This window comes from Pseudopodoces humilis, chromosome 13 (genome assembly GCF_049639895.1).
Source record: "Pseudopodoces humilis isolate 2021_Gansu_Grassland_sample_001 chromosome 13, ASM4963989v1, whole genome shotgun sequence".
In the NCBI taxonomy this organism is placed as follows: Eukaryota; Metazoa; Chordata; class Aves; order Passeriformes; family Paridae; genus Pseudopodoces; species Pseudopodoces humilis.
In genome coordinates this window covers 7,719,550-7,743,676 of record NC_142212.1, presented here as the reverse complement: position 1 = coordinate 7,743,676, position 24,127 = coordinate 7,719,550, and the positions used below count along the sequence as shown (strand labels likewise).

Below are 24,127 nucleotides of genomic sequence, written 5' to 3'. Positions count from 1 at the left end.
CAGCTTTAGTGTTACTTTGAGTTAAGAATGCAATCTCTTCCTCAGTAATTTCTGTTAACAGAATGATAGTTCAATTTAAAGTGGTTGAAATATTTTACTTAAAATAATTACCAAACTTTATTAATAGTAAATTTTCAATGACTCCTGCAATTTTCCATTAAGTTTATTCAACCAAACTGAGTAGGAGATTATTTCTTTCTTTCTATGGAGTCAAATAAAACTCCTTTGAAATGGCATGAGTAGAATAATTAATAAATTTTAATAATGGAATGCATTGTACTAGGAAAAGGTCATTATAGCACATTGTTACCCACTGCATCCCAGCTCTTCACTGTTTTGTTACTTTCATTCCTTACCTCTTTGTTGGCTCTGTCTGCTTGAACTAATGTTCCATTCAGACACGGCTCTACATAGTGGAGTTCTTCATTATACTACAGAGGGAAATACAAAGTATGATGAAAAATTTAATTAAAAGCTTGGAAGATACAAGTCAATTTAATGACTTAGAACTACAGTGAATGAAATATACACAGAAAGCAAGAACAAAAGGATTTTGTTCATTTTTAAAAACTGGCTGTAGTATTCCTTTTCCTTTTATATGATTCTTAATTTTTCAGAGGTTTAGAGTTCCAAAGGAGCATTGAATGGATGCCAAAACTCAGGTGGACTTAAGGGTACTATATACCACTAGTTGGCAAAAATATTCCTCCAGTTGAAATCTGGATAATATTAAGAGATCATGTTTGATACAACACAAACTGAACTCATAATTCTCTTCTACATATAAGAAAAGTCCTGAAAAATATTTGTGGCACTGTCTAACATTTTAAAAGGCCAATACTGGAACAACTACACCAAAAAAAATCTATAAATTGAATCAATCCTATAAATGACTGACAATTTTCAACATTTCAGTTGAGCAGAGTGGCTTATTATACACAAAGTCATGAATATGTGACAGATCTTAAAGGAATTATCTGTTTTGCTCACAAGGTGTAGGTAAGTTAGAAAGCCTAGTTCTACATTCAGAAGCATCCTAAGCATTAAAAAAAATGAAGTCTCGTGCAGTCAGTAGAACTTGTAATGAATGATTGATTGAAATTTGAAATTTGTACTTGTTTCAATCTTTTAAACCTTTCAACACAGGTCAAATTAATAAAGCAGTAGCTTCAACAGATATTTTTCTAGATAGAGCCTTAACTGAATTCCTTGTCTTGCTAATTTAATCTCCTTTAGAAGTAGGTAACTTTATAAGTCATCACAGATCAAACTGTCAGGACTTTGCATCTGGGTTTAGGTGGTTTCCTCCTTTCATAAAGGATAAAGTGAATTAGAACATCCACAGTAAACAACACAAAAACAATCAGGGAAAACACTTGATTAGATTAATGTGAGCATTTACTTCCTTCTTCCTCCAGCTCAGTGGGAATAAAGAAAGCCCTCCAATGAATGACTCGTAACAAAAAGCTGCTTTGACAGGGGTCTCTGTCACTGTGAGTTCTCCCTGTCTCTCTCTGCCTGTAGCTCCAAATTTGCCCTACTCCCTTCAGTTTAACACCACTCCTCTCTCTACACCACAGACCCCTGCAACCTGATCCACTTTGGACACCTGTCGTCACCATTCATTCCAGCAGTGCACTACTCACCACATTCATCACCACATAATTACTCTTGCATAGGGAAGAGTATTTAATTTGAACTGCATGAAGGCACTGTGCCAGACTCAGTCCTCAGCTATAAGAGAATATAAACCCAGAGTAACTTGCTATTGCTGGATATACAGATGATTTATATCAGCATCAGCACAGGAAATGGTTATGTAGAAACAAGCAAAAAATACTTGAAAGATATATACACATAAATTCTGCAGCAGATTTGCTTACTTCCCTAATTGTTTTATAGTCATCAATGTTATTTCAATGTATGAGAGTGTGTGGACTTCTCTCCTGTTCCGTAGGTAATACAAAGTACAAGGCAAAGGCTGCTAGAACAGGTTAGACTCACTGAGAGTCCCATGTGCATCTCAGCCTCATAGCAGTTTATTGATCTGATAAATGATGTCCTTTCCCCTGTAGTTTCTCTCTTCAGACCACTTTCCAATCTATCTCCTGAGAGTCATTGCAAAATAATAACTCCAAATCTACACAGCAACTCTTATTATAGTCCAAAGTCAAGACCATAGTCCATTCTATTTTAAAAAATAAAATACTGAAAATCTGTGACAGACTCTGGCACACCAGCCCCTACTCCCAAGCTTTTTCTAGTTATACACAGGTTTTTCTCAATATTTTCTTTAATCAAGATATTTTCAAGTTAAGCCTGTTCTTAGTTTTATCTCTGTAGTCATTGGAAACTACAATAGCATACATATTTATTTTTATATCATACCATGCAATTACACTGATATTTATTATTTTATTTACATATTTATTGTTATCTGCCCTATTAGTTCCCATTACTTTGTCCCTCTTCTTGTTTCTTTGCACAATAGCCATAAAAATGTAGGTGGGCTAAAATGTGGACTAAGAGAAACCATATAGTTATTTAGAGAGCTGCTGGTCTACATTCTATAATAAGATACTATTCACATTCTGAAAATGAGATATATATGGTTTTAGCACACCTACACAAGTAGTATGTATTTTCCTTAGCATTTTCCATATTTCTTCTTTGTCACATTTAAGCTGCCTGGTTCAAGGCCCACAGAAATAAATTAAATTCCTATTTTGTTGTACAAAAATACACATATAAAAGATGTCATATTATATTAGAGCATATTCAAATATTCAATTCAGCTCAGCCTAAGAAGCCAATCCAGAAACAGAACCAAAGGAATTGGTGTTTCTGTAGTTTACTGGGCTGAACAAGTGGCACACAAGCACAGCCCACTGCTTGGAGGCTTCATATGGAGGCTCATTTTGGCTGCCTCTCTGTCAGCCTGCTCACACACCAGCTCTACAGAATCTGATTATTCAGGTAGGCTGAAAAGCAAATTTATCCATGGTCTATTCTGTAGGAATAATAAAAAAAAATAAAAACAAATTAAAAAAAGAAGACTACTTATATTAGATAGTTCTACATATTAATACTGGAAGAAATACTACTGTGCTTTGAATTAAAAAATACTTTTATTCTAATCAATTTTGCTAAAAGGGTGTGTCTGAAGCAGTAAAATTCATTTAACGTTCTTGGCTCGGTGAATATTTTGTTAATTCAATGTAGAGTTTGGATAAAAGCATTTTAAAAATTTCATCATTTGACAAAATTAGTACTCAATTTATGATAATATTGTTAATTTAATGCTTGACTTGGAATTATACTTCAAAGTGAATTGCAAAAATATGCCTATTCTCTTGTTGTGCCAGATATCTCTGTTCATGCACCAGTGAACTGACCTTAAAATTTAACATAGGCAGCACAAAATCGCTCTTGTATTTCAATAATTTTATTTGCAATTCAATCATCTAGTCCATCAATTTCAGATGGATATTGCAACAACCTACCCATGAAAGCTAAAATGGTCTTTAATATTATCTTTTTATGTTTATTCTCTGGAAAGACCTGCAGCGAATTCTGCTTTCTGATATATATATATACATTTATATCTATACAGATATACAGAAATACATACGAGTATCCATTCTGTGGAATCCATACAGTATGGATTATAAAGCCATCCTGACAGCCACAGTCATTCAAGTTCAAAACTTTGTTTCATCAAGCACACATTGTTTGTCCAGATTTCCCCCACTAAAAAAAGCTCTTATTCCACCTCAAATTTTGGTCTGGGGAACGAGGGATGTACTTGGCCATTTGTCTGAGACTTCCAGATGCCCAGGAGCCCCCAGAGAGCAACAATTTGGAGTGGGCAGTCAGTCTGAGTGAGGATCAGCCATGTGCTGCGGGAAGGTGCAGTCTCCAGCACCTGGACACAGCTGATCTATTTTTGCACACTATGCACAGCTGGACAGCTCTGGAAACAGAGGCATCTGCTTGTACAGAGGGGATTTCTTGAGCTGACATACGTGTATCTTACCTACAAATGAAACTGCTGTCACATCAGCAGCCTATGCCTGAATGACAAAGAGTAAGATATAATCTCCCTCAAACATTTGTCTATAGATAAAAGTTGTATGGGATTTTCATTGCTTTCTCACCAGGCAGCCTCTTGTGTGGGCTTTGTTGTCTCCTGTTTTGATCACTGAAACATCTCCGTTCTTGACAAATTTCATTTGCCCTGCTGGCACTTGGTCAAAGTAATGCTTCAGAAGCAATTTCTGCAGATAACATAAATCACAGTGACTGGCTTTACTGTGTCCCCTCGCTATGTCTTTCACACACCACAATTTGAAAGCAGTTCATGGTTCAGCCCCAGCCTACCTGTGCCATTCCTCATTGAAAGGCCCACTCCCTTCTCCACAGCACAGGTCTCTCTTGCCAGTTTGTTCCATTTTCAAGCAAACAAATTTTTTTGTTTGCTTACACTGTTATTTTTTTTGCCTTGTGAGACAGCAAGAGGAAACTGACTCAGGGGAGGTTTACATTATATGCCAGGAAAACATTTTTCACCCAGAAGGTGAAGAGTGGAACAGACTCCCCAGGGGAGTGGTCACAGCACCAACCCTGACAGAGCTCGAGGAATGTGTGGACAATGCTCTCAGGTGCATGGTAGGACTATTGAGGTGCCCAGTGCAGGACCAGGAGCTGGACTTGATGATGCTGATGGATCCCTCCTAACTCGGCACATTCCATGATTCCATGACCTAGTACAAAACAACTCCCTCCAAACTCTTCCTGCAGGACCCCAAGGCAAGAGGACAGTGCTTCAGCCCCTCACTGCCACTCCTCTCATGCTCTCGTTCCTCCCACATTTCTGTGGTACCTCTCTCAGTGCACGAACACCTTCAGGTTCATGTTTGCACATCAATGTCCTACTGAAATTAAACAGCTGAGCTGGTAAGCATAAAAACACATTCTCCATTGCTATTTCTACTTATTTAAACAAACACACACGTATCCATCCTACAAGATATTCTAGAGAGAAGAGAACCTACAGAGGAACAAATTACCTCAGACAAATGCTGTAATTAGCACAGTAATTAGGTTTCTTTCTAAAAATTCAGAATTTCTGATCCCAGCCATGCAGTGCAGGGGGGCTGCAGTGTGGGAGAGGGCCACAAAGTGCCCTGTGCCCTCACAGCCAGCTCCCGTCAGCACCAGCTGTGGCCAGAGACACTGCAAGGTGCCCAAATGGACACGCAGCAGGCTGGGGGCTGTAGTGCTTGGAAAGAGCCATCAGCAGCTGGAAACATCTGGAAACACAGCTGGGAAAATGTCATGGTAAAAGGGGTGTGCTGCTGGACAGCTGTGGGGAGCCAGGCCAGGGTCACACAAGCCACACCAGGGTGAGGACACCCCTGAGGGAGCCGGGCTGAGCGAGGACACCCCGAGGGACCAGGCCATGGGTGACCCAGCTGAAGGGGACAACAGCGAGCGGTGAAGGCACAGCCAGGAGCGACAATGAGAAGCTCCAAAGACAGAAGTGCTGCTGGAAACCAGCCCTTGGCTCAGCTGCCTCACCCTGAGGGACTGCAAGGGCAGCAAAGGTGCTGGGGCTGGCCCCAGGGAGGTGTCGGGCACCATTTCAGCCTGGGCAGCTGGGAGGAAAGGCTCAGGTGGGTGATTCTTTCTTTTTCTCAATGCAAATTCAGTGATCAGAAGCCCGTGTAATTTGACAATAAGTTATGTAAAAATTCTGTGACTCCATAGTGTTTTACACACAGCTCAGTTAATTTTCAAATAAACTTTAAATTGGAAAAAGTGATGATTAGCTTTTTCATGCTTGCCTTTTTTAAAAGTATTTGCACAGTATTTCTGGTGTACTACTTAGGCAAAATCATTAGTTTGGATTCGAACTATGTATGTTTTTACTTTTTTTTCTTTGTTATAGGTAAGCCTTTTGATTTTCCCAAAGTAAAATTTTCACTTAAAAAACCAACTTTTCTTTTTTCTTCCTACATAATTCAGAGTAACTGTTACAACTACTGATAAGCAGAGATTATGCACCAAAAAACGGCTGGTCAGGCATTTCAGTAATTATTTTAGTTGAAACATTCTTTCAACTTACAGAAGTTATTTAGATCACAGTTAATCACATTTTTTTTTAAGGACAGTAAATCTTTTTATGATAAAGTATGTAATTATATCTTTATACAACATGAGTTTCTGCTAATTATGCAATTATCATGCAAAGATATTAATATGAAAGATAGTTTGAACTGCTTGCTATACATTAAAAATACAGTATATTTACATATATTTTATGCACATAGACTTAATTTTCTATGCAATCTCAGTGATTTACACTTGTGTCTCTGGGGTCATTTAATTAGTACACAAAGGACATTTCCCTTGTAGCGAAAAAAAAAAGAGGCCAAAATCTTCTTTATATTCAAGAAGTTGAAGAAATTTGCACATTGGAGAAAATTATTTCTTCATAAAGTATCAGCAAGAGAATATCAGCAAAAGAAAATTTATGTGACAACCAATTACTCCTCCCTTCCCTCCCCTGCAAACCGTAGTTCTGATGTCAGTTTTGGATTTGTTGAAGTCATCCTTACCCACAAGATTACTCCCATTACTCTTAAGTACAGTAAAACCAGCCTCTTGTACCTGTGCCATGGAAAACTCAGTACACAAGAAAATTCACTATACACAAGAGGAGCTACTGAGGATCTGATTTCTCACTGTTAGTAAACACCAGCAATCTCTCTACACAAATTACACATACATACATTTCAGACCAAAACATGAACATTGAGGAGTTATGCTGGCATTTTATCATGCCATGCAAGCCTTAGCAAAAGCTAAAATCTGAATCTATTAATGCTTACATTTCATCCATTTTGTAATTTGCATTGTATTGCAGAAGCTGAGGGGGAAAAGCAGGGGGGAAGGCAGACACACCCCAAAGTAATAAGTTAAGGTAATATACAGAGTTCAAGCAAATTTAAAAAAAAAATAAATTACTATTCTTTGCAACACCAGACTGAAGACTACTTCTTTAAAGGGTTTCAAATTGTAAGTCATAGACAAACAGTCTGAAATGTCTTGACTGAATACTCAAATGATTGATACTTGACTGAATCTTCAAAATACTTGAAGAATTTCACTCTGAAAAAACACAGTATCTTTCCAGTGGCTTCAGATGTCACCTTATCCATCACCTGTTTGAAACATTTTTCAAGTGGCTTGTGTGAAGTAAAACATGACAAATAGCAAGAAATGATGGAAGAAAAATAGTAAAATAAAAATAAATGCTGAGACACTCACAGCAATTATATTGAAGAAGTCATCATCTCCAAGGGTATCCAAAATAGATGAAACTGTCTGTTTTGCAATAGTCAAGCGAAGGCCTTTCATACTGCCACTGACATCCACTAAAATTACCACATCTTTTGGAGAAGTTGCTGCCTGGATGTACCTGAGATGAAAGAAAAAACTTCTTTCAAACACTGAATTTTTCATCATTTCAAATTTCTTAAGCACTGGCAGTCATCAATTGCCTACCACTTCCTGTTTCTGCAGTCAAATGCAATGACTCCATTCTCATCAGGTTCCCATTTAATTCCTGTTTAAAAAAAAATAGAGAATAAAATATTAAATTTAATTTTCACAGTATCTGTTCAAAAAGTATCTGTGCTATTGGAGCAGTTGATGGAGTATGAAAATACTTTAACAAGCAGTGCCATCATAACATAGGAAATACTGGGGGGAAGAAAAGTTCCTAAAATAGAACAACCAGAAATAATTTTTTTCCTCACTTCTTTTTAGTCTATTGTTAGGTGAAACCTCTTCAGGCCTACTATGCTCATTGCACGATTTTCATAAAATTCTTTCCATTCTTGGTCTTTGGTGCTGGCAAACTTTCTCTTGCCATGTCCTTTCCAGCCCTTGAGCAGTTCCTACCCATGGTGAACTCCAGCAGCTCCTGTTACACCACCTGCTTCACTCACAGGTCATACTCTGAATTTTCACTCACATCACTGGGAAGAGGTAATATGTCCTGGTTGTAAGTCAGAAGAAATATGATAAAAAATATCTCCAAGGAAAAAAATGACAGGGGAATTCTTCCTGCTTTTTACACTCATTTTCTAGCACAAAACAAGAGATAGCCTTGAAAAGGACTGATATTTGAAAGGTCATGGAGCTTGGGAACTGAAATACAATCTAAAACTAACACAGATGTAGTAGCCATTACTCTCAGCCACTTTCAGACATACAGGCTTATAGTGAACTTGCTTAAACTCAAGACTAAGAGAATCAAGACTTGCTAAACCACATCAGCCCAAGGAACAATACCCACTATGAGCCTGATTCAAAGTCACAGGAGCTGAGAATCTGTTAAATGTTAAAGTTTATTTAACTTCATAGTTTATTATAATGTGGTACAGTACATATAGGATGAAACATAAAACTTAATAGACAACAATATAAGTTTCAACCTATTTCTATAGAAATAATACAAGTAATGTGATAGCATTTTATTACAACTGGTATGAAAATAAACTTTCAAACAAGCTTTTTTAATCTTTAAATGCAAATCTGCCAGGTTAAGTGGAAATTTAAAAATAGAACAAATAATGATGAAGTCTTACCGTATGCAGCAATAGAGCACACCATTTAAGTTTAGTACTACATGAAGGCTCTAATCCTTTTGCCCTCCTTCCTCACAACCTGTTTAGAAGTTATTTTTCACATGTGTGTATATGTCAATCTGAATAGAAATTTTTATGAGTACTTGAGATATCATGAGAGTTCCACCTTCAAATAGAAATTGGTTGAAAAAGCTCAAAATTTTCAAAATGTTGATTGAAAATCTCTCTGAGATCTAAATGAAGTAAAATCAAATCTGCAAGTATCTGTGGCAGTCAGGATTTGCCACAATACTGTACACAGCATTCTTTACTGTATTTTAAGAACTTCTCTTCTTCCTACCTGGATATTGCCTGAAAAATCCTTTTGCACTTCCAAAGTACTGCCAGATGAGAGATGGGTCACGATCAAAGTTATCAACAAACACCTTATTTAAAGATTCTGACCAATAAACTCCATTTACAATGGCTGGATCTGGAAAAAAAAATAGAGAATATACACACACAATTAAAAGTGGTTTTATCTAAGTAGAATCCCATGAACTCTAACATCTTCAGCTTATTCGATACCCAAAAATCTATTGACTGAAAACTGTTGCAAAATTATTTCAGTTTCCTTTGTCAAATAAGTGATCCAAAATAAATAATTCACTTAAAGAACAGAAGTATGGCTCAAATAGAGCAGATAAACCTGGTACTACTTTTTGGGTAATTTAAAATTGCTCTTTAGAGCATCTGTCTTGAAACACCACATTGCTTGTTCTGGAGAAAATAAATAAGCCAATCTAATTTAGATTATTTACTCAATGTACCTTCCCTAAATGCATGGAATGTCTTGTGGCAACACTTCATTTTTTGAAACATTAAATTTGGTAATGTTTGAAAGTTTTCATGTTGGAACAGAAAGTGAAATACCTTTTATTTCACACTTGAATTATGATATGCATAAAAACACAACATCTCATGACAAATACCACTAGTCGTTATTTGGCAAACATTGAACCCACATTCCACAACAGTTACCCAATCAGGTTTTATTTCCATAGAAAAAGAACTACAAAGCAAATCTTTGATGCTAAAACTGTTCTGTTTAAGACATCCCCATCTATCAATCCCTAAAACCCCAGACTGCACAAGTAAGTTTTTAAGCTGCAGATTTGGTTCAATAGTGGGAAATGAGAAATCAATGAACACGTCTTAGAAAGTTACTGGATTTCAAACCATGAATTTTGAAAGGTGAGTAACAATTAAGATACAGGATATTCTCTGTTCAACCTTATGTGAAGTCAGCAGAATAGAAAGGAAAAAACAGAACTGTAAGCACAGATGTATTCTTTAATTTGCAAAAGTGTGCATACATGAATACACAGTAACATTTGCTCAAGCATTTGAAATAAAGCAGTCATTAGACTGCAAAATAATGTCATTGTACTGATTTCAGAAGACTGCTTGAAATGTGATTTTAATGGAGTGGAAAAAAGGAAAATTGTTATCTTCCCCTGCATTCATCAAGAAAAACAGCAGAAAAATGGAAATGTCTCAGCTACACAAGTTTGCATGTTGCTTTCACCTAAATATTTAGGTTTATATATAGATGAAATTATGAAAAAGTAAGTCAACAAAACAGATATTTTTAAAACACGTGGAGTGTAGCTACTTGTTTTTCTAAAGGATGCAATATACACTTAAAATCTGCCACACCAGACACGCATCAAACAAACTGATCTCACTGGTCCAAGGGCACTACTCCAGTCCTGCCTGGCTGGCAAAACCCATTGTCCAGTCGTTTCCCAATCTGTAGTTACCCCAATAATGAGCTGTGACAAAAACATCACAAATCAGCTCTCAAGACCGAACTCTATCATTGGTTTGTAAAAATATTCTCCTATGTCAGCATTCCAAAATATCAACCACAATATTGTTCAGCATTCAGACATTACCTGAGATGTGAAGCACTAAAACGAGAGTTCTATTCCTCAGCCCACAGGAACTTCCCAGTACCAGTTCAAACACTCATATTCTGATTCTGCTCCTATGCTTCATTTCTAGTGGAGTATCCAAATCACTAAAAATTGCAAGATGCATTGTTGACTCAGCATCACAATCCTGAGATAAGGCAATAGTTTAATTCATCTTTGAAAAGAGCAACCAAATTCAGAGGGTTGGTTTTGGGTTTTGTTCTTTCACTTTTCCTGGTGTTGCTAGAAAAGTCTGTTTAGAGAAAAAGACAAGGCACCACTTCTCAAGTCTCTAGAGAGCTGTAGGCTCATTATATGCCCTTCAGTCATCAGGATTAGTGAAAAGCCAAAAAAATCAAACAGAATAATTTTATATTAATTTATATTCAAAATAACCTTCAGTGCTCTTTAGCAACTTAAATTTGGATGTCATTCCAAGACTGCCCACTGTACCATGGTATTTTACAGTTCTATCAATTAATTGGCTATCTCCTATCCTGGGTTCCTCAGGGCCTAATTTTTAATGCCCTTTCCTAATGAATCTGAGCTCTCTGCCTCCCAACCCAATGACAATTTTCTTTGAATTCTATAGGCATTCCAGTTCCATAGGGTCATGGCACAACTTTAGTCATTCACCTCTTAAGTTCTGAACTGAAGTCCTTCCAGTAGTATATAAAATATATTTTTGTATATAAAATATAAAAATATAAATCACTTTTTAAAAATCATATTGAAATATCTATGGATATTTGGAATGACCTTTTTTAGACCATCTGTGAAGAGCCACTTAACATGTTTATATATTCATATTACAGATGTTAGAGAACTCCATCGAAATAAAATCAGGAAATTTTCCCTGAACGAGACTGGTGGAGACTATATTCTGCATTAGGCTGACAACACTAATCATCCAACTGCTGATCACTCTAAACATTAATCCAATGACTGAAACTAATAGGTTTATTTTTTTAGCTGGAAGGAGCATAAAGCAGGCACTTTAAATAAGAGGGCACAATTAAAATGTGACCTGTGTTCACTGTGTTCCTTCAAAAATGAAAGCTGATGACAATTCCCTGCCTTCCCACACCCTGCATGGCTGTTCTTTTAACAATATATCCAGTTATGTTTTAGGCATCAACCACTTTAATAAAAGAAGTAAATAGGGCTACAATCAGTTTGATCCCTGTAATACAAGGAGAAGTGGTGTGGGGACAAATATAGGCACAGCACAAAACAGCAGACCTGGAAATCCTGAGTCTCTACTGGCTGCTGTACCTTCAGGCAGAAGGATTTCACACTGGAGCTCTTTGTTCTGAACTTTAAGATGCTGCTGTGTGGGTGCATCTCTGTCCACATGCACCATCCCAAATACAACTGCATTTCTGACCACATGTTCTCATTAAAATTTTACACTGTCATCATCTAATAACCTGTATGTTAAACTTGTTCTGGGCAATTTCTAATTACACTAAACTGTTTAAATTCCCCCAGTACTTCATTTAGAAACAGTATCCTTAAGTTTTTCAATTACTGGAGAACATCATCTGCATCCCCCAGATAGTTAAATGTCAATAGTGGTAAATTAATCTGTGTGAATATTCAGAAATTTGGTGAGGGAGAAAAAAAAATAAAAGGTAAAGCTTAATATAAATGCAAAATCATTAATGTGATGTTATGGGGCTCAAAGATGATAAATGTAAATAGCTTTCACCACAGTTCTTGAAATATAATTTCTGCTTTTGCTTCCTGGCAGATAAAATATAATTAAAATATTCCCTTTCCCTTGTCTTTTAGATGAGCTGGTTTGCAATTATATGGGATTTTTCTCCACCATTGTTTGTGCAGTTGTTACCTGTTTTTACTGACATTTAACATAAAACCAACCTCCAGGAAAATAGGTAGAGTGACACGAAACTGAAATGAGATTTCCAAAGAACAGTACAAATGCGTGTTGTAATTAAGTGGCTGTCACAGATCCTGCTGGCCCGAAAAGGACTGAAGTCTCAAAAAAGGCAAGGAAGGTGCACAGACTAAATATGTGCAACAGCCAAAGGTAATGACTTTTTTTTTATGTTCACATAAAAGTATCTAGATTATGCTAAATCTATAGCACAAAACTAATACCTACACAACCCATTCTGCATTTCAATTATTGCAATGTGTTTTACAGAAAATAAGGGAAACCACTGAGGAACTCAGTAACTATGAAGAAAGTGTGAAATACTTTTCTTTCTTGCCATACTCTGCTTTATCATCAAGAAAAAAGTTACTGATGATCCCTAGTATTTTCCCCTTATTCTATTCCTTTTGTGATATAATCATTATTTTCTCCTGGAAAGTTGTCAGAGGTGCTGGCATTGAAAATGATCTTCCCTCCTGTAATGCCTGAGAGCCTCGAGGGCAGCCCCAAACTGCAGAACAGTTCTCTCATACCAAGAAGCAATACAAGCACAGCTTATGGGCCCAAGCACTGGAAAAGGAATGCAAAATCCAGCACTCTTTCTGGCTCAGAGATAGCAACAATATTAGCTTAGTTTTTATGACATTGACAACATATTTAGTCTGGTTTTATTTTAAAGAATAACAAAATCACATACTTTGCTGGGACATATAACAACAATCCAATAATTACACTGTTCAACACTAATATGAATGCTTTTCAGGGTGGTCCAGCATATTCAAGAGCGGGGGCTGGATGCCAGTTTTGGCAACTGCCTTCACTTTTTTCTCTCTCTTCCCCTCTGTCTGACTCCAGGGTAATGTGGATGCATCAGCTCACAGATCAAAGCATCTGGCCATCTGTAGACATAAAAGAAGGTGTTTGTCCATTTTGCTTCATGTGCTGGGAACTGTTCACCAATGTCAGAAATCACATTCCCTCCTTGCAAGAGTATGGGATGGTAAAGACTTCAAGTACGTGACTGTATAAAGGCATAGCAGTAGGCATTTAGTGCCTTCATCTTCCAACATTTCCCTAATAACTTTACCCTTCTCCTTTGAAGTGGCAGCAGAAGAACTGGAGTATGGCCAGATGTGTTTATATTTATGTTGAGTTTCATGAGTGCTTTTGGGTGATGCTTTGTATTGTTTTATGGGGGGGGGGGGGGACAGTGTTCTTTTTTTTTGTTTTGGGGGGGGGTGTAATTTTTTTTTTAATTAACAAGATGGACTGAGATTCAACTTTAGCTCATTTGAAAGCCAGAATTACAGCTGCAATGTCCTCACTATCACTATTCTGGGACAGAGATTCATTGCTGTCTCCTAAGGGCTTGCCTTTTCATTAGTTATAGAAAATTTCCTGCAGCAAATCAGCAGAGATTTGAGCCCACTTCACCCATTTGGTACTGGCCTGGCTGGACTTCACTTAGATGTAACAGCTAAAAGCAATCAGTGTGGGGACTGACCAGAGGGCAGTTTAGAGCAAGCTCTGGAAACAGTATATAGGCACCATCTATGAAAAGAGAATATTATCTTCTGTTTTAAATTAAAGGAGAAACTCAGAGCAGAAGTCAAGGGCATCCCAGGACAAAGTTGAAAGATGCAGCTTTAATAGAGCTGGTGTCCCAGAAGCGAAGGTATTTGAGGCAGTTAGACCTGTCTCTAACATGATCCTAATAGATGGGATTGTCCACCCAGCAATTGCTTTGAGCTGAGAGCTAAAGTCCAAACCCAGTAATCCTGACAGATATATTAATTCATGTTACTGCAGATAGTATATTTCTGTATTTTCAGTGAAACATGCTCATTTCCACAATTCCCCATGATACAAATTGAAGAATGTGAAAAATGAAAGGATAGTAAGAAAACACCACACCACAGAACTTTAAGGTGGCATAATGTAAAGAGAAAGGGTGAACAAGATAGAAAACCACTGATAGAAAGGGTTTTCCAAGTGGAAAACAGAAAACAAATTCTGAGAACACAGGAATTAAGCAAATTGAACAGAGGCCTTATATCCACTGTATTTTCACCACAGAAGTGAAATTAGTCATGAATACTGCAAATAAAAGGAGCCAGTTCTAACACATGGCAAGAAGAAACTTCTGCACAGTCTAATAGAAAAGTAACTATCAGCAGCCAGGAAATTCAAACCTCTGGCAAGTGGCAGACCACGAAAAGCGTCCCAATGAGCAATAGAGGAAGCTAGTGGAACACACTGCAAATCAGGGGAAAAGAAAGCAAATGTGACTGCTGTTAAATCCAGCCAGCCATGTTGTAAAATATTTAATGCACAACATACCAAAAGGGACAATTTTATCAGTGCTATTGTCAAAGTGATGTATGACAAAGGCAAGGCACAGTCTTGGAAATAAAAGTCATCCTTACAGAAATTTCTCAGGAGCAGATCCATCCACCAGTCTTTACGAAAGCCATTTGAAACACAAGACCATGCAAACCTGTTAACTAGCACTTAAAATGTCCCATTCCTATTGCACAGACATTCAGAGACACGGAGTTACAGAAGCAGGCTGCCTTAACAGCACAGCACGGTGCAGTTGGGACCAACAAATAATGCTTCGAAGGAGGTTTCAAAGTCAGCCTGTGTTTATCAACACATCATGCTTCTTGCAGGCAGCAAATGGAGGCATGAGAACCTTCAGAGAGAAATGTTTTAGCAAGTAAAATGCATCACTGTTGTACTGGGCTATAATAAATTAAATCTCTACTGCTCCATTCCTGGGAGCATCAACAGAGTATGAATGTGCAAGTGTTGGATATAACAGCACACTTATCTACCATGGCAAGTCACCATCTCTTATCCTCTCAAATCAACGGGCCCTTACTTCTCCTGTGTTTTATAATCCTTGTGTAGCCCCTCCTTGCACAAAAGACTGTTTGCACAATCTGAGTAAAATGGAAGTTTTACTCATACAATATATGAAAATGTTCAGCTGGTCCTAAAGCTTCTGAAGATAGCATTAAAAACAATGAGCAGATGTAAAAATGTATCTTGGGATGAGCACATTGCAAAATCTGTTATGTGTTCTTAAACACTATTTACTCCTTCAGGAATGTGCCAAATAAAAGCTGTAAGACACCTAAATAAACAAAGTATAGTGTAAAAATGTCTTTGTAAGTTTTTAGCCAAACAATATTTTGAAACAGTTTATATTCCAGCCAAGCATTCTAATGCTTAACCAGAAGAGTAAGCCGCCTTTCTCTTCACACAACACATACCCTAGAAAAAGCAAAGGGTCTGTGTAATGTGGCAGCATGGAGAAACAAATTATTACAGGATTCTAAAACAGTAGACAAAATGAATATGTATATTTAGATAAACTATTATTTTTCTTTGTCAAATGTCAATCTTCTTCACTACATAGTAAAGTTACAGTTTTTAGTCTGCCAGACAACCATCTAATTAATGCATATTCACTCCTAAAGGTTTTCAGAAACCCATTATTATTGTCACTTTCTTGTCCTTAAAAGCAACAAGGAAGTAGGGGTGGCATCATGATTGACAGAGGTGTGTCAGGTCAAAAAGCTTCTTAATATTGTACCTGAGATAGTGTTCAGTAACAAACAGTCACTGGCTCGCATTTGTCAAAGGAAAAAGCCCAATGTTGAGTAACTAAGCAACAGCTGCTGGATCAGGAGTGGGAGAGACTGGGGCTTTCTAGAGGAAATACTTTATGTTTCCATGTAGCCTGGATCTGACATCTAGTTGCCATGGTGATGAGGATGTATTAGAAACACACAGATTAGATCCACAGCCAGAGACAGACTAGAACACAGCAAAGATAAAGCACAGTACACATCTTGCCTGGCCATGCCAACATTTCCAAAAGGCTTGCTGTTAAAGACAGAGGCTTGAGAGTAAAAAAATTAAAAAAAAAAATCTGTGAAGCTAAAGCCCTTTTCAAGAACAAAGCAGCAGCCTGAGTAAATTCTGGGAATCAGATTTGAGGCAGAATTTAAACAAAACCAGATGGAAGAAGCAGAGAAGTCTGTGCATCTCTGTCCAACAGGCAACAAGAGTTAAAACAAAGAAATATGGTAAGATAGGACATTCTCTGCAACTTTGATTAAATCTGTTGGACTAAGAAAACTCCTTTTAAATTAAACCATGTCCAGTGTTAGGAAGACAGTGCAAACACTGTCCTAGAGACCTTAAAATGTGAAGACAAACAATCCAGGTGAAAGATTACAAAATATAAATACAGTGCTCCAGGACAGTATGTGACCATAAATATTTAAATAACAACTCCAGGATGCTGAATGTTCAGAACCAAAGTCCATAAAATCATATATGACAGTGACAGACAAGATTTTATTTCTTAATTTCACACTTTACAGGAAAACCGTTTTGCATATGTGCTAGCTGCAGATTATAATCTTTCTGCATCACTTGAGAAATGATTTTTTTGGTTCTAATATTCCAGAAAATAGGTAATCTCAATTTTGGCAGCCAGTTGGAAGGCATTGATAGGAAAGTATGACTGAATGATATTCATAGCTCTTTTTAAGTATCAAATTGAAAAAACCTCAATCAAAAAATGGTTGTGGTTCATCACATTTCAATATCTTTTCGAGAAGGCTCTATTACATGCAGCAGATTTTTTTTCCTATGCAAGCAAAACTTTTGATTAGAGTCTGCATTTATTGACTTATAGTGCATAAACTCATCTTTTAACATGCAGTGAGCAGCATGCAATGGAAATGCCATTTGACACAGGTAATATTCTTTACCAGTCTCTAAACTGTTCAAGCAAAACTTAAAGAATATTTGTGAAGTCTAAGTCCAAGATCTCCTTTTGCAATGTTTTCAGCATTCAAGAAGTAAATATGGTATGCAGAAAAACACAGGCTACACCTGTAGTCTTTTGTACTAAAGATATTGAGGTCAGAATTATTCACAGTTGCATTCTATTCATATTGTTTGCAAATAATTTTAAAAGTATTGGTGATTATAAATGTAGAAAGAGGTGAAGGATGGAAACAGATAAAGGTTTTAATTTAAAAGATGGCAGGTTCAGACTAGAGATAAGGATGAAATTTTTTACGATGAAGTTGGTGAGGCACTGGAACAGGTTACTCAGAGTTGCTTGGTGTCCCCTCCCTGGTCAGGCTCTGAGCACAACGATTGAGGTGAAGATGTCCCTGCTCCATGAAGAAGAATTAGAGTAGATGACCTTTAAAGGTCTCTTCCAACCCAAACTACTACACAATCTACAATCCACAAAACAATAAAAGAGCACACAAATAATTGATTGCAAACTTTCCACGGCAGAAATAACAATAATCCCAACAGAAAGCTTTTAAACAAAGGTTTAAGTCACATGATAAAATTTCAACAGCCAGTAAAATTATAGATGACAGAGACAAAGGGAGGCACAAAAGACAGTGCACATGTGCTGCTAAGAATCATGTCATGAGCAAAGCTGTAAGACAAAGAGATAAAGCCTCTTTCTTCAAAACAGTATTGCAACCTTGTAAAAAAAACCCATGGAAAGAAATTGAATTGTGAAAATGTGAGCAATTATAAGAATTGAATTTAAATCCGTAGGAAAATATTGACAGTCATCTTGTCCTTGAAATAAATGAAGTCCAAATATACCTTAAGAGCTGTAAGATACTTTTTAATAACTTTTTTTTATAAATCCATATTTACGCAGCGTGGTCATGGCTACAGAGTCAAAATGGTTGTTAATATTTGAATGTGTTCCAAATCCATGAAATACATGGAATTAGTATTAGTGTGCCATTAATTTAAGGAAAAATGAATTTAGACTATTGTTAATGAAGACTTCTTTATCTTTTTACTAATTATTGAACTTTAAAGTGTATTTTACAGTCATGAACCAGTTTTAAAAAACATGGATTTTACAGCTTGATTTACACAGTTTGAGACTCTCAGCAATATATTGTGTGCCTTATGTTTGTTAGTTGAGTTGACATAAACCATATCTCCTGTTGACAGAAACGCTTGAAAATATTCATGGACTTCGGCATCCATCACTGAAAAACTCTGCACTTATGGAAAGCACTGATAAAATTGCTTCCTGTACTTCAAAAACTCCAGAACAGCATCTCTATCACAGTATCAAGATGAGAAGAACAGACGGAAGACACTTAAAACAGATTCTCTAAATTAAAATTTATATTATTGCTTTTAGTTTTCAAAGCAGCAGATTAACTTCAGACTGTATGATTGATCATCAAATTTTATTTTCCAGCTTGATTCTTTCTACTCTGTCACTAAAGACAAAGCAATATCTTACATAAAGGCTTCTACTTCATTATCTAAATATATCTGGATAGATACCTGATAATCTGTAATCCAGTGGAATATTTTTCTTTTGGGCTTTGTTTTGTTTGATTTGGTTTTTTTCTTCTTTATTCTCAATCAAAAAAAGGATTTGGAGAAAATAATTTTTCACCTGACCATGCACAAACTGTTCTCCAGCTGCCTTAAAAAAAGATCTTTCCTGTAACATACATGTATTTCCTAACTTAACAGAGAACCAGGCCTGACAATGTAAAAATGCAGAAGTAATTTACTGAGGCATAATTATAAAGAACCTGGAAGTTTATGATAGTTGAGATTTTATAAACTAACCAACCACTGGGCTGCTGGTAGGTATTTGCCAAAGACAGCCAATCTGATAAAAAAATCCTCCCCAGTGCCAAAACTGCAACTAGCAGAATGCATGGATCACAGTCTAATGCCAGGGTAGGAAAGAGGGAGTTCTTATAAAGGAGAGAGTTTTGGACATTAATTACAATTATATTTAATCCATATTATTCAGTTGCTCCCCTCTAAAATATATTATAGTAAGGAATAGAGATTTAATTACAAAATTCACAAAAACATGACGGTGAACTCAAAATATAATTCTAAATCACATGATCACATGGCAGTACATGTGTACATGTGTACACTACACATAGTGGTAGACATGATGAAATGTCAGAAATAGTTCTAGGTAAATTATAAGAAATGTATTCAGTATAAATCATGTCAACATTAAAAAGAAATCAGTGTAAGCACTGGGCTAAAAGTTCATCTATCTTCCTGAGTTTAAAATGTATTCATATAAGGAAAAACTGAAACATTGTTCATTATTACAAGCCCCATCCTCCAGTATAATGAAAACTGGAGAGAACTTCCCAGACCCAACACTTTTGGGGAAATTTTATGCTTTATTTTGACATATCATTATTAGATCACTAATTTTAACATATTTTCTTCTCCCTGCAGAGAGCACACATCCTCCCTGAAGCAGAGCTAATGCCTTTTAGGTGAGGCAGGTATTGGTATCGAGTTTCTCTAAGGAGAAAATGCACCTGAATAACCCCTGCAACATGCCCAGACACTGGCATTTCAATTCAGCTGCAGCAACGAGGGAAAACAGGAAGGGACCAAGAAAGCCATGGATGAAAGACAGTCATTGCTGTAGACTTCACAAGTTAATACGGTCCTTTCGTGCATTGCCCACTACATCTCACTTTTCCACACACCAGTCAACATTTCACCATGGGCACTTCAAAGACATCAATTCTTTTCACAGAGTTCCACGGCAGGAGTGGACGTTTCCGTGTTCAAACTAATTTGAACAGACATCACTGTAAATCATCCTGGGAAGAAAAGCTTCCAAAACTGAGTCTGTTCAGAACAAGCCTATTCATTTGTAACAGCATGGTGCTGCTGTGTGTGCACCTCTGAATGGCATTTAAGAGTTAATGTGATATTCACCCCAGGGCTTTACTAGGAGTAAAGGGCAAAAAGCCCAAGCTAAAAGACGCAGGTGTCAGTTCCACAGAATTCTGAAGCACAGGCTTCAATCTCCCCACACGGAGCACAGTAGTTGAGCACGCGTTGAATTTCAGGACCATGAAAATGTAACTCTGTGTGTGTGACAGTGGCACTTGGGGCTATGCTGAAGAGACCAAAGTGCTGAGCCAGCTCTGAAATGCTTCAATAGTCACAGAGCTTAAAGTGAGAAGCTGTGCCTCGGGCTATACAATGGAATCTCACTGGAAACAAACTCTGGGAAAGCAGGCAAGCACTAAAATACTGGTTACAATATCATCCTGGCTCTCAGAAGTGATCTGTGTGCTGTACAAACAGCAGGCAGTGCAGAGCTGTGATCTGACTGTCTCTGCATGGGCAGGAAAACAGAGACATTATCCTTGTACTACAGCTTAAATTAAAATTCTTCTGATGCAGAACTTGACAACTTAGCTGCAGAACCATGGTCACAAAACTATCTTGTGTCCATAATATTTCCTGCAATACTTCAGTGAATCACACATATATGTCAACAGCCTTTGGTGTGAGAACAGACTGCATCACCCTCCACCACGCAGGAAATATATATATACACACATATAGATATAGATATATATAAATATATATTTTCATATATGTCTATATACATGTGTCTTTTCCTCAGACATCCACTGGTGAGGAAAACAAATATACACTTAAGATAATTAAGAGTATTTAAAATTGGAAAATCTGGGGGTTTTATCCAGTAGTTAAGTTTGGACTTTTTGCTCAATGACTTTTAATAAATACAACAAATTCAGTGGATAACTAAGCCTTGCAAAGCTGTAGAATGCACTTAATTGCACTGTCAGCTGTGTTAATGGGTTGAAGGTTTATCCTCTAGAAAGTGTTTCTCCATTATAAAACTAAGCAGTAAAACAAGATTATATATTCAGTAAACTAGAAATGACAACAAAGGAAAAACCTCCCATTACTTTAAATCAACTTATACAAGCCTACTTCCATTCTATTGCAAAGATAAATTGGTTTACTTTGTTCTTTGGGTTTTTTTAAGGCAAAATCAAGCACACTTCTCAAGATGCATCTGATTTGATCCAAATAAAGAAATTATCCTTTCTCCAATCTACCTCTATTGGCACATGTCTGCCTCCTTCACCATATCTCAGAGATACTGTCCAGGGCTGCTAGATAGGTTCACAGATGGTCACCCTTACCCTACTTCTGTCAAAACACCCAATGAGGAAAGTCAAACTTGGCTTATTCTGCAAGGCATTTTTATTTTTAAAAACATTTAGAAATGTTGTCTTCAGGTGTGCAATATTTTAGTCCAAAATTTCAATCTTAGACCAAATATGGTGGCAGAGATATTGTAAGATTTTATGAAATATTAGGGGGTTAGAAAAGAATAATTTTATATATGAAAAAGCTCTCAGGCACAGGAGTCTCTCTTTAGTTCTAAATTTCTTACTGTGAAGAAACTGTTACACTGAGAAATAGAGTTTAAAAGGCAAGGAGAAGCGCTTGCATCCTGGTATTTTTGAATCATTGAAGAGAACCTGGGCTCTTCACCTTTCTAGAAACGTAACACTTACCTTGCCATATAAACAAAGACCATCTGTAAATTCTCAAAACCGGGAGTTGTTTTCAGTTAATACTGAGACAATGTATTTCCTCATGGGTTTCCTAGATTTTATGCAAAGCCACTACTATAAGTGGATGTGATCATGCTGTGTGTCACCTCTGGTACTGTACTATGGTAGGCTTTGCTTTTCAACAGGTGCCATAACCTAGAACTGCCTGAGCATGAATCACCAAGACACACTGACCCGCACCTTGGCTTTGGTTTTCATCTACATTCCTCTGAAAACCACATTTATTCAAATATTCATAAGCCTCTTCCATGGAAAAACTGCTGAGTGAAAACTCAATAGCAGAAAATATTTCATTGCTGTCCACAAGTAGGGGTAAATATGAGGTGACAGATTTAGGGGAAAAAACCAAAAACTGGAGTAGGTTCTTTATACCAGATACAACACATATTTTGGACAAAGAATATGGGATCTTGGCTACCTATATTCTCATAATAACAAAAGGTAAAATGCTACTCTATTTTTCTTTTGTACACTGTCAACATCTGCAAGATCAGTTTTGAGTCTACTTTTATCATTTCCTTGTGTACATATAAATCCATTATAGAATCTTACTCTCCCCAGTGGCATTCGTACCACCATGCTCCCGTGGATGGCTGCCAGAAAGCCTAGCCCACATTCCAAATGTTACTTTTTAATTATATGTCACGTTCCTAGATTCTTCTAAATATACTACTGCCATCTCAGAAAGTAATAAATCAAATGCTGAAACCATACAAACTTAAATTATTCATCATTTTTTCATTATTACTAATGTCTTCTACAATAGCTGTTTAAAATAGACTGATTGATATATAGAAAGTTGTATCTGAGTATCTTAGGAATGTGTAGCTGTGGAAGTCTAACATGCAAGATATGTCCCAGACAGCAGCACGTCCCAAATCATTTACATTCTACATTAACAGGAAGACATAAAAAATAAGACCTATGAGAACTCATTTGGTGCCTCTATGTAACCCATGTAAATTTTTTTAATAAAAGAGCTCAGCAGCTAAATGAGACAGTGCCTTATACACAACTGGACTCTGCCTTTGCATTGTCCAAACTGCATTCAGACTGATTCTGTCTTCCAAATATTAAACTTTCCTTCTAATGTGAAAAACATACCTTCATTCTTCCCTTCTTTTTCCTCTATGAATATTTTTATAAGACTAATTCACTGAGAACCTCTTCCCTGCTTTCTATCAGAAATCTATACACAGTTGATAGTTGCCAAATTTGTGGATGGAAGAGGTACTGCTTGCTAAGATAGTTATTGCAAAATGTCTTAATTAATTAATTATTCATTGTTTAAAAAGATACTGCCTTGCAGATCCTGTGGCTGTGGGCAATGAGGCCATGGGCAATAAGCACAATTTGCATTCAAAGAGAAGAAACAGAATGCAGAGACAGGTTTAGATTCCCAAAGTATGCTTAAGCATTTCTAAAACAAAACATTATAATGAGAAGTTTCTTCAAAAAAAAATGAAGGAGACCAGGAGAATGTTGTGCAGTTTAAGAGGACCATCAGCTTTTCTGCAAAACATCCTAAAGGTGATCTCTGCATCCCCTGTGGACCCCCATGGGCTGCAGGGCACAGCTGCTTTGCCATGGTCCTCACCTGCAGAGGAACCTCAGCTCTGGCACCTGGAGCACTTCCTGCCCCTCCTTCTCCACAGACCTTGGTGTCTCCATGTTGTTTCCCTCACACGTTCTCACCTCCTCCTCTCCTCTTGACTAGGAGCAAAACTGAGACTTAGTTTTGATTTTCTTCTTAAATAAGTCACCACAGAGGCATCACCAACCTCTCTCATTGGCCCAGCCTTGGCCAGCAGCATGTCCAACTTCAGAGCCATCAAGGCTTGGCTCTGCTGGACATGGTGGAAGCTTTCAGCAGCTCCTCACAGGAGCCACCGCTGTGGCCCCCTGCTACCAAAAACCAGGACATGCAAAACCAATACAGCATTCTAAGATATGGAGAAAGCAGGGAACGAAGGTGTGCAAAGAGGGGAATGAAAAGTATAAAAGCACATCAATAACCAGATCAGCTCTTTGTATTTTACAATGATGATAAAGAGCACTGTAAATACAAAGTGGCAATTCTTTGTTAAATTCATTCATTTGTCTTTCCTTCTATGTTATGTGTATGAACTC

The 24,127-nt window shown here is 37.1% G+C and overlaps 1 protein-coding gene across 1 annotated transcript in view; it reads right to left on the bottom strand.

The window, feature by feature from the left end:
• CACNA2D3 (calcium voltage-gated channel auxiliary subunit alpha2delta 3) overlaps positions 1 to 24,127 on the bottom strand; it is a 387,704-nt gene that overhangs the window by 203,759 nt on the left and 159,818 nt on the right. The window contains exons 6-9 of the mRNA XM_088061797.1: positions 8,998 to 9,129; positions 7,570 to 7,630; positions 7,333 to 7,483; positions 357 to 431 (exon numbers count right to left, since the gene is read on the bottom strand). Coding sequence (XP_087917923.1) covers positions 357 to 431; positions 7,333 to 7,483; positions 7,570 to 7,630; positions 8,998 to 9,129 — 419 coding nt within the window. The remainder of the gene's footprint in view (positions 1 to 356; positions 432 to 7,332; positions 7,484 to 7,569; positions 7,631 to 8,997; positions 9,130 to 24,127) is intronic.